This window comes from Cylas formicarius, unplaced genomic scaffold, assembly GCF_029955315.1.
Source record: "Cylas formicarius isolate icCylForm1 unplaced genomic scaffold, icCylForm1.1 PGA_scaffold_2__14_contigs__length_35257938, whole genome shotgun sequence".
Taxonomy (NCBI): Eukaryota; Metazoa; Arthropoda; class Insecta; order Coleoptera; family Brentidae; genus Cylas; species Cylas formicarius.
The window spans coordinates 6,458,001-6,471,952 of record NW_026844319.1 but is presented as its reverse complement, the minus strand read 5'-3'; the positions used below and the strand labels follow the sequence as shown (position 1 = coordinate 6,471,952).

At 35.2% G+C, this 13,952-nt stretch overlaps 1 protein-coding gene across 4 annotated transcripts in view; it reads left to right on the top strand.

Moving 5' to 3' along the window:
* The window catches only part of LOC132698014 (uncharacterized), a 69,170-nt gene extending 58,184 nt beyond the window's left edge, over nt 1-10,986 (top strand). For all 4 annotated transcript variants that reach the window (XM_060663840.1, XM_060663842.1, XM_060663841.1 and 1 more), the window contains one exon: nt 10,299-10,986. In XM_060663840.1, the coding sequence (XP_060519823.1) occupies nt 10,299-10,700 (402 nt within the window). In that variant the 3' untranslated portion in view covers nt 10,701-10,986. The remainder of the gene's footprint in view (nt 1-10,298) is intronic.
* The last annotated feature ends 2,966 nt before the right edge of the window (nt 10,987-13,952 follow it).

Genomic DNA, 13,952 nt, shown 5'->3' with positions numbered 1-13,952 from the left:
TGAATCTACAACATATGACGCACTTATGAATTATCCGTTTTATCTCTGTTAGGCCTCCAAGAGGCCAGAATCTTAAGCGAAAGTTGGAAAGAACCGTCTGCGCACCTGCATGGGAAAGTTTCAGATGTTCCTCCCTTAGCATTAATGAAACAACTAGATTTTTGGATGGAAGTAGCAACGGATGCCTTTGTTCATAAGGCAAGTCCGCATATGCCAACCTACCTCCCACTCTCAGGAGTCCAGAATTGTCTATAAAAGGAGATAACCTAAGAAGAACCTTATTGGAAATTACCTTATTCGAGTAACTCTTGAACGAAATTTTGTTCTTGAAGAATTTTCACAATGAGTAACAAAGCTCCTTAAATTTCATCAACCTTAAGTGGACCAACAAATTTGGAACGTTTCGGAGGAGCGTTATTAACAAACCGTAAACATGACGCAATAACTCTCTGTAAGTTTCAAAAAGGAAGAGTACCTGGAGAAGATTGAATTCCAAAATTCTGTATTTGGATCCCCTCTGATAAAATGGAGTACAGTTTTCACCTTTCTTTCTTCTGGAATATTTATGAATGAGGTCCCTGTGAAATCATAATCCTTAAGATTTAATTCAGTATTTCTTAGGAAATTTGGAACATTGAACCAGAACTCTGAATGTAGTTTTGGAGTCATCCCTCTAGAAAGAAGATCAGCAGGATTGTTTGACGAAGAAATATGTCTCCAATGAAAGCCCGACGTTAGTCGTTGAATTTCTGAAACTCGATTTGACACGAAAATAGACCATCTGGAAGAATGAGAATTTATCCAACACAATACTATGTGAGAATCGGTATAAAGATTTACACTATGAAAGGAGGTCTCACTACTTAGAACTGAAAGAACCTTTGATGTTAGGTTAGCTAGGAGGAGTGCTCCACAGAGCTCAAGACGAGGTAGGGTGATTGTTTTGGTTGGTGCTACCCGGCTCTTAGATGTTGCCAAATTACAAGAAACAGTACCATCTGGATACAATGCTCGAACATAGATTGCAGCACCTTGAGACTTCCGTCGCAGAACCCATGCAGTTCGGCTCTATAAAACTGACCTGAAGAAAACATAGATCTGGAAATTTTCAAATTGGAGAGTTCGGGAATTTTCGAAAGAAATTGTACCCATTCTGAAAGAAGCTCGGGGGTGAGGTTTTCATCCCAGTCAATTTTAGAAATCCAGATCTTCTGCATGAAAATTTTTGCCAATATAAAAAAGTTGAGCAATCTGAGAGATAATGTGCCTTTTGGTAGTATGACCTTTCTCTGCTTTCTTCGGAAGAGTAATTGTAAATTGATCATTGGTGGGATCCCATGCGATACCCAAAACCTTACTTGAACAACCTTCAGATTTAATATTATACGCCTCTTGAGTGTTGTTGTGAATAATGGACTTCAAAAATTTACTACTGTTGGATGACCATTTATGAAGCTCAATATTGGCGGATTTAAAAAGTGAAATTAGCTGTCTGTGAGTTTTTTTTTTAGATTTTCATAAGAATCAATTGTTGCGAGGATGTCATTAACGTAGCACTGCTGAAGAACTGCATTAGCAGCTAATGGAGATTTTTCCTTGTTTCGAATTGCAAGATCCTTTATTGTACGAGTAGCCAAGAATGGAGCACTGTTAGTACCATACGTTACTGTAAGGAGCTCTATACACCTAAGAGGATCGTTGGAATTATCGCGCCACAAGATATTCTGTAGAAAAATTTGCTCTGGAGAAACAAAAGTCTTACGGAACATTTTTACGATGTCACAAGTTAGTACATATCTTGAACTTCGGAATCGAACCGGAATGTCAAACAACTTAGGTTGAACGGAAAACCCTTTGAACATTATGTCATTTAACGAAACTCCGCTGGAGCTCTTCATTGAAGCATCAAACACCACTCTCAACCTTGTACTAGTACTTTCATCTCTCAGGACACAATGGTGTGGCAGGAAATATTTATTATAACCATTTTCATTTTAATATTGAAGTGGAATATACTTAGCATGGCCAAGGGAAATATACTCATCTATGAAATATTTATACATTGTGAAAAGCTCTGGATTTCTCTCAAACCGTTTTTCTAAATTTAGCAATCTCCTTTTTGCCAACCAAAATGAATCACCAAGTTTTAAGTGCTCAGTGGGACTCTTTAAAGGAAGATTTACTTGAAACGAACCACTTGGAAGAATCTTGAATGAATTTAGAAAAATTTGTTCAGCAAACTCATTCTCCGGGGATAAAATCTTAATTTGAGAAAATACTTGTTCTATTTTCCAGAAATTTTGAAGCAAGGAATCTGTAGCAGAATGATAAGTGGATAAGCATGTTTCAGGTTCTGAAACCTCATTAGAACTTTCAATGTATGAAATACATTCGCTAGGAAGGGGTCCTCCAATTATGTAACCTAGTTGTGTGTCAACGAGTGTAAGGAAGCTATCACGAATTCGAATAATACGCCCCGTTAATAATTGAAAATAAACGTCAGCGCCTAGAAGCAAATCTACTTGAGAAGGGATGAAGAACTCTGAATCTGCTAGCCTTATATTTTTTGGAATTTTAATTTTGTGTCTGTCTAGCAGAACTTGTGGAAGATTTCTAGTTATTTTTTTCTAAAATCAGACATTTAACTTGTACATGAAAATTTTCTCTGAAAACTGAGTAAATTGTGAACGTTACCACTTCATTAGCCCGCGTAATGCTTTCTCCTACTCCACTAATTGTAATTGTTTCTCTTTGTGGAATTAACTTAAGTTTTTTAACTAAAGAATTTGAGCACAAGATGGTGGTACTACATGAATCAAGTACTGCCCTTATATTGCAATGTCCTTACTATAGCTGTAGCTAAAAGAACTTCATAACCCTGTAAATTCGTGGAGTATACTAATTGTTCGAAATTTTGAAGAGGTTCGCTGTAAGAAGGCTGATCGATTGTATGAGACTCTCTATTAGTCAATTTCTTTGATTTGAAGGTTGCCTTCTTGAAGTCTGAATGTTCTCATTTGAATTAGAACTATTACTTGCTCTCGAAATAAAGCGCGATCTATACTAGGAATTCCTATTTTCATTATTTTGGACATTTGTGTTTGAGTCTAAATGGTCACGATTAGAAAAATGTGAATTTTCATTTTCAGAATAATTAGCGTCACTATGCATTAATTTGTGGTGAAATCTTCCACAAGAACGTACCATGCCACCAGTGGATTTACAATTTTTAACAGAATGACCATATGCGAGGCAATTGAAACATAATTTTTCGTTTTCTCTTGATTACTCAACTGACTAAAAGTTTGACATTTATAAATCGTGTGACCATAAATTTTGCAATATAAACAGCGTTTACTATTTGATTGTGGCGAAAGATGACTAATTTTATTGTTATTCGGGGAGGAAGCTCTGCCTTTCTAGGTGGAGAAAGATGGTCGATTGTCTGAAATGTTTTGGCAAACATGAACGTTGTGAAATCTTTGCGGTCTTCTCTGACCTTTGCCTTTATTTAAATCGGGAATTTCTGCATTCTCCATTAAGTCACACCTTTTCTCTAAAAACTTCAAAAACTTGTCTAGTGTAGGAAATGTTTGAGGATCAATTTCTTGGTCGAAATCTCTACGAGTAGTGGAATCTAGACCCAAGGAACTCTGAAAATGCGCATACACAATTGGAAGTTATTTATCACACCTTTTTTTAAGAATATTAATTGCTGTGTCAAAATTTGAACCTTCTAAAGACTTTCTATCAAGCTAAGTGCTTCACCAAGCAAGTAAGATTTCAGATAAACTAATTTCTCGATGTTAGAAATTTCTGAGTTATTTATAATGCATTTTTCGAAAATCTGATAAAAAACTATTCCACCCTGTAATATCTCCTGAAAACTATATTTAGTTCGGGAAGTCGAATTTTTTATGAAGTTTGTGAAACTGTAGGCTGAACTTCAGAACTGCTAAAAGGGATTTCATTTTGATGAGTAGTTTGGAATAATTTGATTTTTGTTTGTAACATTGAACTGAGACTAAAATATTTTTCCTCATATGAGGCTTTTTCTAGGTCATCTATATCTAAATCTTCAAATGTAGCTACATCTCCATTGTTTTGCAACCAATTACCAATTCGTGTAATGGTACCTTTTACCGAAGCTCTCTTGTTTATTAGGGTCTCCATATAGAATTTAGTTTATAGATTATTAACGTAAAGGAACTTGAATTCAACTACAAATATAGAAATAACAAGTATTGGGGAATAAAACAAAGTGTCTCTACTCACAAATCTTGAGAAAAAGAATTTCTTAGGAAAAGATTGTATTAAGTTACCACATTGTAACTGCAAAAGGAGAAATCTAGTCATTTGAGTCACCAACAATGTTTGTTATAGAGCACCACCTTCGACACTACATGGAAAAGAAACAGATTTTAAACAAAGGATGGATCTGACCTTGTTTTTCCCGGCTGGAACTGCTTCGGCGTACACCTAATGCACTTTGAAATTTGAATTTGGACTGGAACTGAACTCGGGCTCCTATTCACTCCTTTCTCACATATGCTTCGAAACCAATCGACTCCTCCGTTCTAGGACCAATTTTCTTACACTGTGGACAGCAAATCGTGGCCTTGGACTGGAACTAAACTTGAACTGGTATTTACTCCGTTTTGAACTGGCATTTACTCCGTTTTGAACTGGTATTTGCTACATTCTCGCATAACCATCGAAGCTAATGGACTCCGCTTATCGAAACTAGTGGACTGTAAAATTGTGGATTTGGACTCAAACTTTATTTCACGCTGATCCGGCTCGAACACGACCAACAAATGTTGAAGTTGCAACATTCGGGTAATTCAAAGTCCAAAAAGTTTTCGCAAGCACTTTAATGACGTGACCTAATTATCGCCAACATGGTATGCCTTTAAAATATAATCATGTTTTGGACAACACACGCTTAACGTAAGGCAGGAGCGAGATTTCACTCTACGAATAGAAAAATTAATAAATCCTTTCACAACATCGAAGGAAAAATTAACGAAAACGATTAATTGGCAGCAAGTCGGAGACGCTTCTTTTGTTTCTTGCTCATAACCTCAACCGTGTAACACGGGTTGCCAGCGTGCCTGGCGTCTAACATTTGAATTTATTTATTTGTTCGGTCTTCCCGAACAGTCACTAAGCCAAAATTCCAACGTATGGAAGGCTTCAATCAGTTTATCCCCTGGCAAAGAAGAAATCAAGTTGGTCTGGAAAAGAAGAGACTCTCATCCTGACTGGTACATATTTGTTTGATGTACCAACCGACGGTAAGTTATCGTCTAACCAAGGGGTATTCGTAAGCAAAAAATCAGCCAGTACTAGGCAGTCGATACTTTTATCCAAATTTGGTGATGTCAATAACCAATTACCATTCTAACCAGATGTTCACAATGAGCCCCACGATGTCAAGTTGGACGACCTGCATACAATAAGGGCCCAAATCCTGCAGAAACAATCGGAGATCTCCGCTATAAGTCTTTTCGTCGAGTCTCCAAACTTACCTTATCTATTTTCGGAATAATGATTATCAAAGGAGCCGAAAGAAGACCAGATCCATTTATCGAGCTATGTTCAACTTCCACGCTAACCATTTAAGTTGAATCTGAGGAGGGAGGAATTATGTCACGACTTATCCCTAGACCCATATGAAGAAGATGTTCCGCTAGATTTTGCAGCGTCAGCTTTTAATCATATAAAAATTAAGTGTTTAGTATTATTCTTTCTGTATAATTTGTAAGTAAGTAAGTAAGTAAGTAAGTTTGTAAGTACTTAATATTGTTATAAATAAAATTACCATAAAGTTTTTTTAGCAAGTTTTATAGGTTTGTGCAGATTTTATAGCATTTTAAACTCTGTCCAAATTTTTAAAAAAATCCCTTATCATCACATTCAAATTTTTTTAATATACTATTCATAAACTAATTTACTACTTGCTTAAAAAAACCTACTTGCTTTGGGTTGCGATTAACGGAGCAATATTTTTTTTTGTGACAGATGTTACAATAAAAAATAAAGACCTAATAGACGTTTGGTTAAAAACTCCAAAAGGTTATCGAAAACAGTCGGTTTATGATAAAATCCTTTCCCTACTTGATATTGAAGAACCGTCCAACAGTTTAAAAAATCAAATTATGACCTGTAGCAAGATTTTTGGGTTAAAATGGCCACTAAATACGCTCCCGCAAGCGACTTTTGGACAAAGAGGTGGCCTGGCTGAACCAAATTATATATTACGAAAACAATTTACCAGAAAATCCATATTTAAACCAAGAACAAGCTCAGACCAGTTTAAATCGGAAAGGAAGACCCCGGGTTCTTTTTGAAGAGACTTCAATTAAAACAAAAAGAAGACGCGTAGCCGAATTAGAGGACACAAGTCCAGAGGAACTACAGTTTGCTTCACAAATTGTAGCTTCGGGAAGTACGAGTAATCAGGTTCAACCTACTGCAAGTTTTACTCCCATTGAAGCTTTGGCACTTATGTTAGATTTGGATATATCTTTCAGAAAATACGTAATTCTTAGATCGGCCATTAATGCTAAAACCCAAAATTTTCTTCCCAGCTATTTTCAACTAAAAGATGCCCAAAAAGAAATTTTGCCTTCCAATATAATTGTATCTGATATTTCTGCGGAAGTAGATTTGCAGGATCTTTTACACAAAACAATAGAAAGCATTTTAAATTTAACTAATTTACATAGTTCAACGAAACTAAAACTTATATGCTTTGAAGGTAGTTCTGGTCATAGCGAATATAAACAAAATTTCAATAGCCCTGAAAGCACAGACGAGTTTTTTTTATTCCTTATTGCGATGGTGCCTCTAAGATTAATTGATAAGGAAACAGGGCAAGAACGATGTAGAAATCCTAGACCCTCCTCTACTTTGTATTGTAGACCCATAAAATTTTTATTTCAAAAAGAAAATGCTAATCTAGTACGCAATATAGAAAAAGATTTAAAGGAAAAAATTCAAAATTTACAAGTGTTTGCAATACAAAGTAGGGATGGTATAAAATGTAATATCCGAGCTGATTGGTGGCTTAAAATGATGGACGGTAGTGTCACAAACATTCTATCAGAAACAAATTCGACAACAAAATGCGTCATTTGCGGAGCCACGCCTAAAGAAATGAACACTTTAACTGTAATTGATCGTCCATCCAACTCAGATAACTACCGCTTCGGTTTGTCCACCTTGCATTGCTGGATTCGTTTTTTTTTGAGTGCCTTATTCATATCGGATATCGAATGCCATTAAAGTCGTGGCAAGTTTGAGGCACCCAAAACAAGGCCATTGTAGAAGCCAACAAAAAACGAATCGAGGCAGAGTTTAAGGCTAAAATGGCTCTTACAGTGACCAAACCAAAGCCAGGGTATGGCTCCTCGAATGACGGCAATACCGCCAGAAAGTTCTTCAAAAACTCACAAATCAGCTCAGAAATTACAGGTGTTGACGAAATGTAAATAGAAAAGTTTTCAATTATATTACGGGTGTCAGCCAGTGGTGGTGTAATTGACTTAGATAAATTTAAAATATTACTAAAGGAAACTAGAATTATGTATTTAAATCTTTATAATTGGTATAATATGCCAAACACTGTACACATGTACATGGTTGTGAGATAATCAATGCTTTCTCAGTACCAATCGGTGAACTTTCTGAGGATGCTCTCGAAGCTAGACACAAGGAGGTAAGAAGACATAGATTGTCTCACACCAGGAAATTCTCTAGGTTAGCATCAAATAAGGATTTAATGTGCATACTTCTTCTCAGTTCAGATCCTTTTATTGCATCTAAAAGAAACATAACTAACAAAAAAAAATGGACAGTCTTATGAAGATATAAATAAATATTTAAAGGATGACAAAAATTTAAGTTATAACAATTTAGGTTTAGATGTGGAAGAATTCTCTAATTATAATAGTTCTGATGAATTTTTTCATGAATAGGTTTAAATTTTGTTTTTAAGTTTTTTATATCTCTGTTCCGTATCAAAACTTTTCTTTTTAAAATTTTTTAAACCAGGTTTACCTACATTTGTTACTTTTAACTTTTTTTTTTTGTCTGAGTTAATTTATTTTTAATTGGTTAATCAAAAAGTCATTTATAAATTTACATGTTTATTCCACTTCTTATCCATTTTAAGTTATAATATAGTATATAAAATATTAGGAAAAGTTTTTGTTCTGGGGAGTAGCACCGTGGTTGCTGCGCCCTCTACCGAACACTAAATAAACTGCCAATAATTTTGTGTGTGCTTTTAGTTTATACATTAAGTTATTCAATATCGTTTACAGAACTTAAATTAATACTTTCATTTTTAAAATATCGAATTTTGTCTTTATAACCATGTAACACTGTGCGACGAATGAATATATTTGCAACGTCTGCGGTGTTATTTAATAGACAAAATACGCATTATTGGATAATAAAAAATGTGTTTTTGAAGTAAACAAGCACGGGCGAAAAGCTGTGAAAGTATGGTGCGCAATTTGGAGATCTAGAATTTTAGGACATATATTTTATCAACAAAATTTAATATCCGTACGATATTCGGTATTCGGCCACTTCTGCATAATAATATTCCCCACAGAGAGCATCCAAATTTAATTTATTGGATTGGACAAAACGGAATCATCTCTTGGCCAGTGAGCAGTCCAGATTTGAACGAGATGGAATTTTTTTGTGAGGCACATTGAAAGATATGGTTTATAAAAATAAACCGTTAACAGTTTTGGAAGGGCAGCAACGAATTCGCGCGGCAATACACTATCTGAATGAAACGAATTACATCTCAAGTACCATATACCATTTAGAAATAGCATAAACTAATTGTTTTCTTCAAAACGGCTGATATATTGAAAAACTAATTTAATTAATTGTACTTTTAAGTAATATGCATTCGTAGTTAGTGTTAATTTTTTGAAATCGTTTCCCGTAGAAATAAGCAATTTGCGAAATTTGGCAATATTGTGCGAAGCTGTTTTTAAAAAGCTCTGTTTTTAATATGACTTCTTCACAACACTCAAAAATGGTTGTGAACAAATTGATAAGGAATAATTTAAATCTTGTAGTCAGTTTTTAATTTTATCTGCCAATTAAGACAAAACGGTAAGTCACAGACCATTTTCATACCATTCAAAAATCCAAAATTTAAGAAAATTGAGAAAAGTATCAAAATGTGCCGATTAGGAAAATTTAAAAAAAAATGGTAATTTTAATAGAAACAACTTTTTTATTCATTTTTTTTTTGCAACCTCAGTAGGTTTCGAGATAAACGAGCCATATACCGAAAACATGTCATTTTACCGAAAGCATTTCAACGGGTTCGATACCTCGGAGTTTGGACCAAAGAGTGAGATAGTAAAATTTTCTTTTGTGATCTCCTGATTTGAATACATTAACGAATTGTTTTACTATCTGCTTATTATAGTATATTGTGCAACAAGTGCGGTGAACGGCATTTGACTCACGAGTTTATTTGACACGAGCGGAGCGCAGCGGACCGAGTTTTTCATAAACGAGTGAGTTAAAAATTTACCGAACGTGTTGCATACTATACTTTTTCTACGAACGTTAGTTTTTGGGTCCATTTTCGCAAAACAACATGAATACATTCACTGACATGACCGTCAGAATTGACAGACGTTAACATTCAAGGCGTGAGAAATATCTCCGAAAACATCCGATTGCTCCCAAATCCGGGCGGTAAAATCCCGGAAATGTGTCCGAAGTGGCTCGGATGCATGGGAAAGAAACTGACTTGGAAAAGTGGCGCCTCCCGCACGCTAGATCGGTGGGTAATTAGGTATTTTACAGACGGAAGTTGAAAAAATCTGTTGTAAGACAACTTGCAGTTGGAGTCGATTCATGTTTCAATTGAAAAATTATTTAAAAAAGGAACTATCTGATTTAGTACTTGATAACTACAATAATAAAAATACCATTTAGTCAAGACCGACTTCTAGAGTGTTTTCATAATCTACTTGATTAGTAAGATCTCACGAACTAAGACTCTCACGATATATTATTAATATTAACTTGTTGTCAAATCTGTCGTTATTTACTTAATAGAAGCCAGAGGAACTGATAGGTAATGGCGGTGGTATTTAATGATAATTTTTGAGGTAATTTGCGGTAATTTCTAATGAAGGTCATAATTTAATCTAAAGCCACTTACTTACAAATGTCCTAGACCGTGGTGTTGATCATGCTATTCGTATTTCCTGTCTGCAGAACTCATCGCCATTTATTATTCATTTCAGTCTAAATCGGAAGACAGCAGCGCAGCCGATTTCTCCAATAGCGATTTCCAGCTAACGACTTTGGTCAAAACAGACATCGACGGAAATCCAGAATATGCAGATGAGAGTCGGGAGGTATATTATCCGCCGATCACATTCGACCACACTCAAATCAAGGCGGAATCGTCGAACGACGACTACCCTCTAACCTGTAAAAGGATGCGGATTTTGCACAACAGTGAAATAAACGACGATAAGGAGACTGATCTGGAAGCGAGTGACGTGAGAGACGAATTCTTTTACTTCGGAAAAAATATCGCGTGCCAGTTGAGACAGCTTCCGTTAGATAAGGCGCTACTGTGCCAATCGAAGATTCTCGGGTTGCTGATGACTTATAGGGTCGAAGCTTTACATAGTGTTTAGTGTACTCGATCTAAACTGGTGGATGATAGAAAAGTGAGGCAATTTTTACAATATGAAAAGACTGGGAGAATGGGGTGTTGTTGTTGTTTAATTCCTTAACTTACAGATATAATGTGTGTATAATCTAAGTGTATAATCTAATTGTTTAAGAAGCCCCCTAACGTCTATAAAAAATGTATGGGCCATAAAATGGCATTTTTTGTGGGTGTACTATTTCAGAAAGATCAATAGTTTTTATTTGTTGAAAAAGTTTTAATGTTCTTTAGTGACATTTAAAACAATACATAAAAATACCAGAATGCTGTTTTTATTTTTACTTTTCAAAAACAATTGCAATTTATAATTTTTTTATGAATTAATGTAAAGTGCTTTTTCTTTTTATCTTAAACATCAAAACATGGTGGTTCCAAATCAGGACTATACGTAGGTTCACTTAGGACCTATGTTGATATCATATGGCTATAATTCCAGTGATCTACACCAAAAGTTGGCGAACATGATGAGAGGAGTGATTTTATTTCAATTCTCCCACTTCTGATGTGGTTGTTGTAGCCAATTGTTGTGCTAGACCCCACTGCACGGCATTAACTGTGCTATTTCACATCCCATTATAAAAAAACATAAATAAATTAAAACTAACTTTTGTTGACTATTTTAAATTAGTACCTTTTTAATTTTCAAAGAAACTTCCACAAGCTAGGTTAATACTATTTACAAATTATTTGGATTCCACCTGCTTCGGGTGCTAATGAATTGAACTTGCTGTCATTTCGCCAATCCTGTTGGCTTCTGCGAAGCTTTAACTTAAACTGGTTAGTATTCTACTCTGTGTCTGCTTATATATTGTCCACGACAATGTTCATTCCTCTCCTTTAGCTCCGTTCTCTCCAACAATATATAAGCAGGTACAAAATACAATGCGAGCCAGTTTCAGCTAAGCGCTAAAGAAACCATTAGGATGATTGGCGAAACATCAGCAAGTTTAAGTCATCAACAGTTGCGTCGGCTATTGATGACTGAAACTTGAAGAATCCAGAATATTTGTAGATACTATAAGTTATTAGATTTTATACAAACTGGAAAAAAATTATAAGGTAATATAGACATATAAAACCGATACAAACTATGGTCACTGCAGGTTTCTATTGTTTAATTATATCGTGAAAACTGTTCTGTAGGGGGTTCGTGCGACAGTTAGTTCAGAAACTAAAGATTTATTCTGCTGAGTGCTAAGGATAGACTAAATCCTAGAAGGTTCTACGGCAGGAACGTTAACATGCTATGTTGCCATGTCTAACAGAACATCCTCCCCTTTACAAAGAAATTAGTCAGTAATATAGTCTTTTAAATAAGAGGATAATTTTGTAATTCTAAACGGACGAGAACGCGCACTAACACATTCACGAATTTCACTGATACTTTCTTTGTTGTCCGTTTCACGAGCTCCTTCAAATTTAGGTGAATCAAAACTATAATTTAAAGTATCACTTTCGAGCTCGTTGGGATTAAGTTTATGATTTACACTGGAGTTAGTTGGGTTAGTAACATCATTGGAAATCTCAACTGACAATGCTTGAGTGACTGACGAAGACCCATTGTTTAAACACGAATGATATTCAGAGTTATTTGGAACAAAATTATAATATATAGCTAAAACTAGGTGCCATCTATTTCTACGGAAAAATCTACTGTTTATTAATTTTGCTGCTTCATAAAATGTTAGGTTGTAAAGACTCCCAGATGTTTTTTCCCATTTAAACTCTATACACCCTATCATAGTTTATACTTTTGAATTAGAAACTAATAATAATTTTCCATTGTTAGATATCCTTATCAATAGAAAATCAGACTTGACATCTGATCATTCCATTTACAGAAAACCTACGCGCACAGACCGATAACTTAATGCTTTGTCACATCACCATCAGGCCCAAACATCATCGGTTATCAACTACCCACTCTCTTGTTTACAGAGCTCTAAAACTATCTCAACCCAAGTCACTGAATCCAGAATTAAAACACCTTGCACTTGCTCTTCTCTCTAATAAATTTCACATTAGAGATATTAAGAGTTCCATGATGAAATCCAAATTACCTCAACCTTGCAAAGACAACGAGTCTGAAAGCAATTCCGCACTTGTAACTGTTGTCCGTCCTGATATTCAAAACATCACTGACAACATATCAAAAATTCTTAAGAAATATCACGTCAAAGGCAACATCAACATTTTCGATCCGTCAAAGATAAAATTCCGTTTGAGATACCAGGAGTCTACAGCATTCCATGCATATACGGAAAGAATATGGGGAGATCGGACTAGGCTCAAAGCCTACTAATAATAATAATAAATAATAATAAAAAAAATATAACAATATCATTATCATTATTAATTCTTACTTAAGTAAGTAGCTGTCTTATTGAAATACTTCAAAAAACTCCAAGTAGGAACACGAAGTACGTGAACTCGCAGGTGTATTTTTGAAATCTTTATAGTTATTATGTACTAGCTTGTAGATTAAAGTATGCAAATATCACACTTATTTAAATAAGTACAAAACTGCCCCATAAATTAAAGTTCCCTACATTTCCTTAAAGGTCAACCCTAGAGTAAAGTTCTTTGGTTTCAAAAGTTGTGAGAAAATGGTAAATGCAAAATTGTAAAGAGCCACTTCGGACATTTCCGGGATTTTACCGCCCGGATTTGGGAGTAATCGGATGTTTTCGGAGATATTTGCCACGCTTTGAATTTTGACGTTTGTCAATTCTGACGGTCATGTCAGTGAATGTATTCGTGTTGTTTTGCGAAAATGGACCCAAAAACTAACGTTCGTAGAAAAAGTATAGTATGCAACACGTTCGGTAAATTTTTAACTCACTCGTTTATTAAAAACTCGCTCCGCTGCGCTCCGTTCCTGTCAAATAAACTCTTGTGTCAAATGCCGTTTCCGCACTTGTTGCATAATATACTATTAAGCGCGACTGAAAAGGTTAGGGTACCTGTAACTGCTGTTGCTGCTACGTCTTCATCTGTCTTGTCTGTCTCGTCAAGCACATAATTTAGTTTTTCAAAAACTATAGCGCCACACAAGTGGAATATTTACTTTAATGGAACAAATAGAAGTGAGTCTGTTATATTATTCTTGCAGAAAATCGAATCGTTAAGAATTTCTAGAGGTATTAAAGAACAACTATTTTTGAATGCTGCATATCTTTTTAAATCCCTCCCAAGCAGTTGTTTGGTTCCACAATAA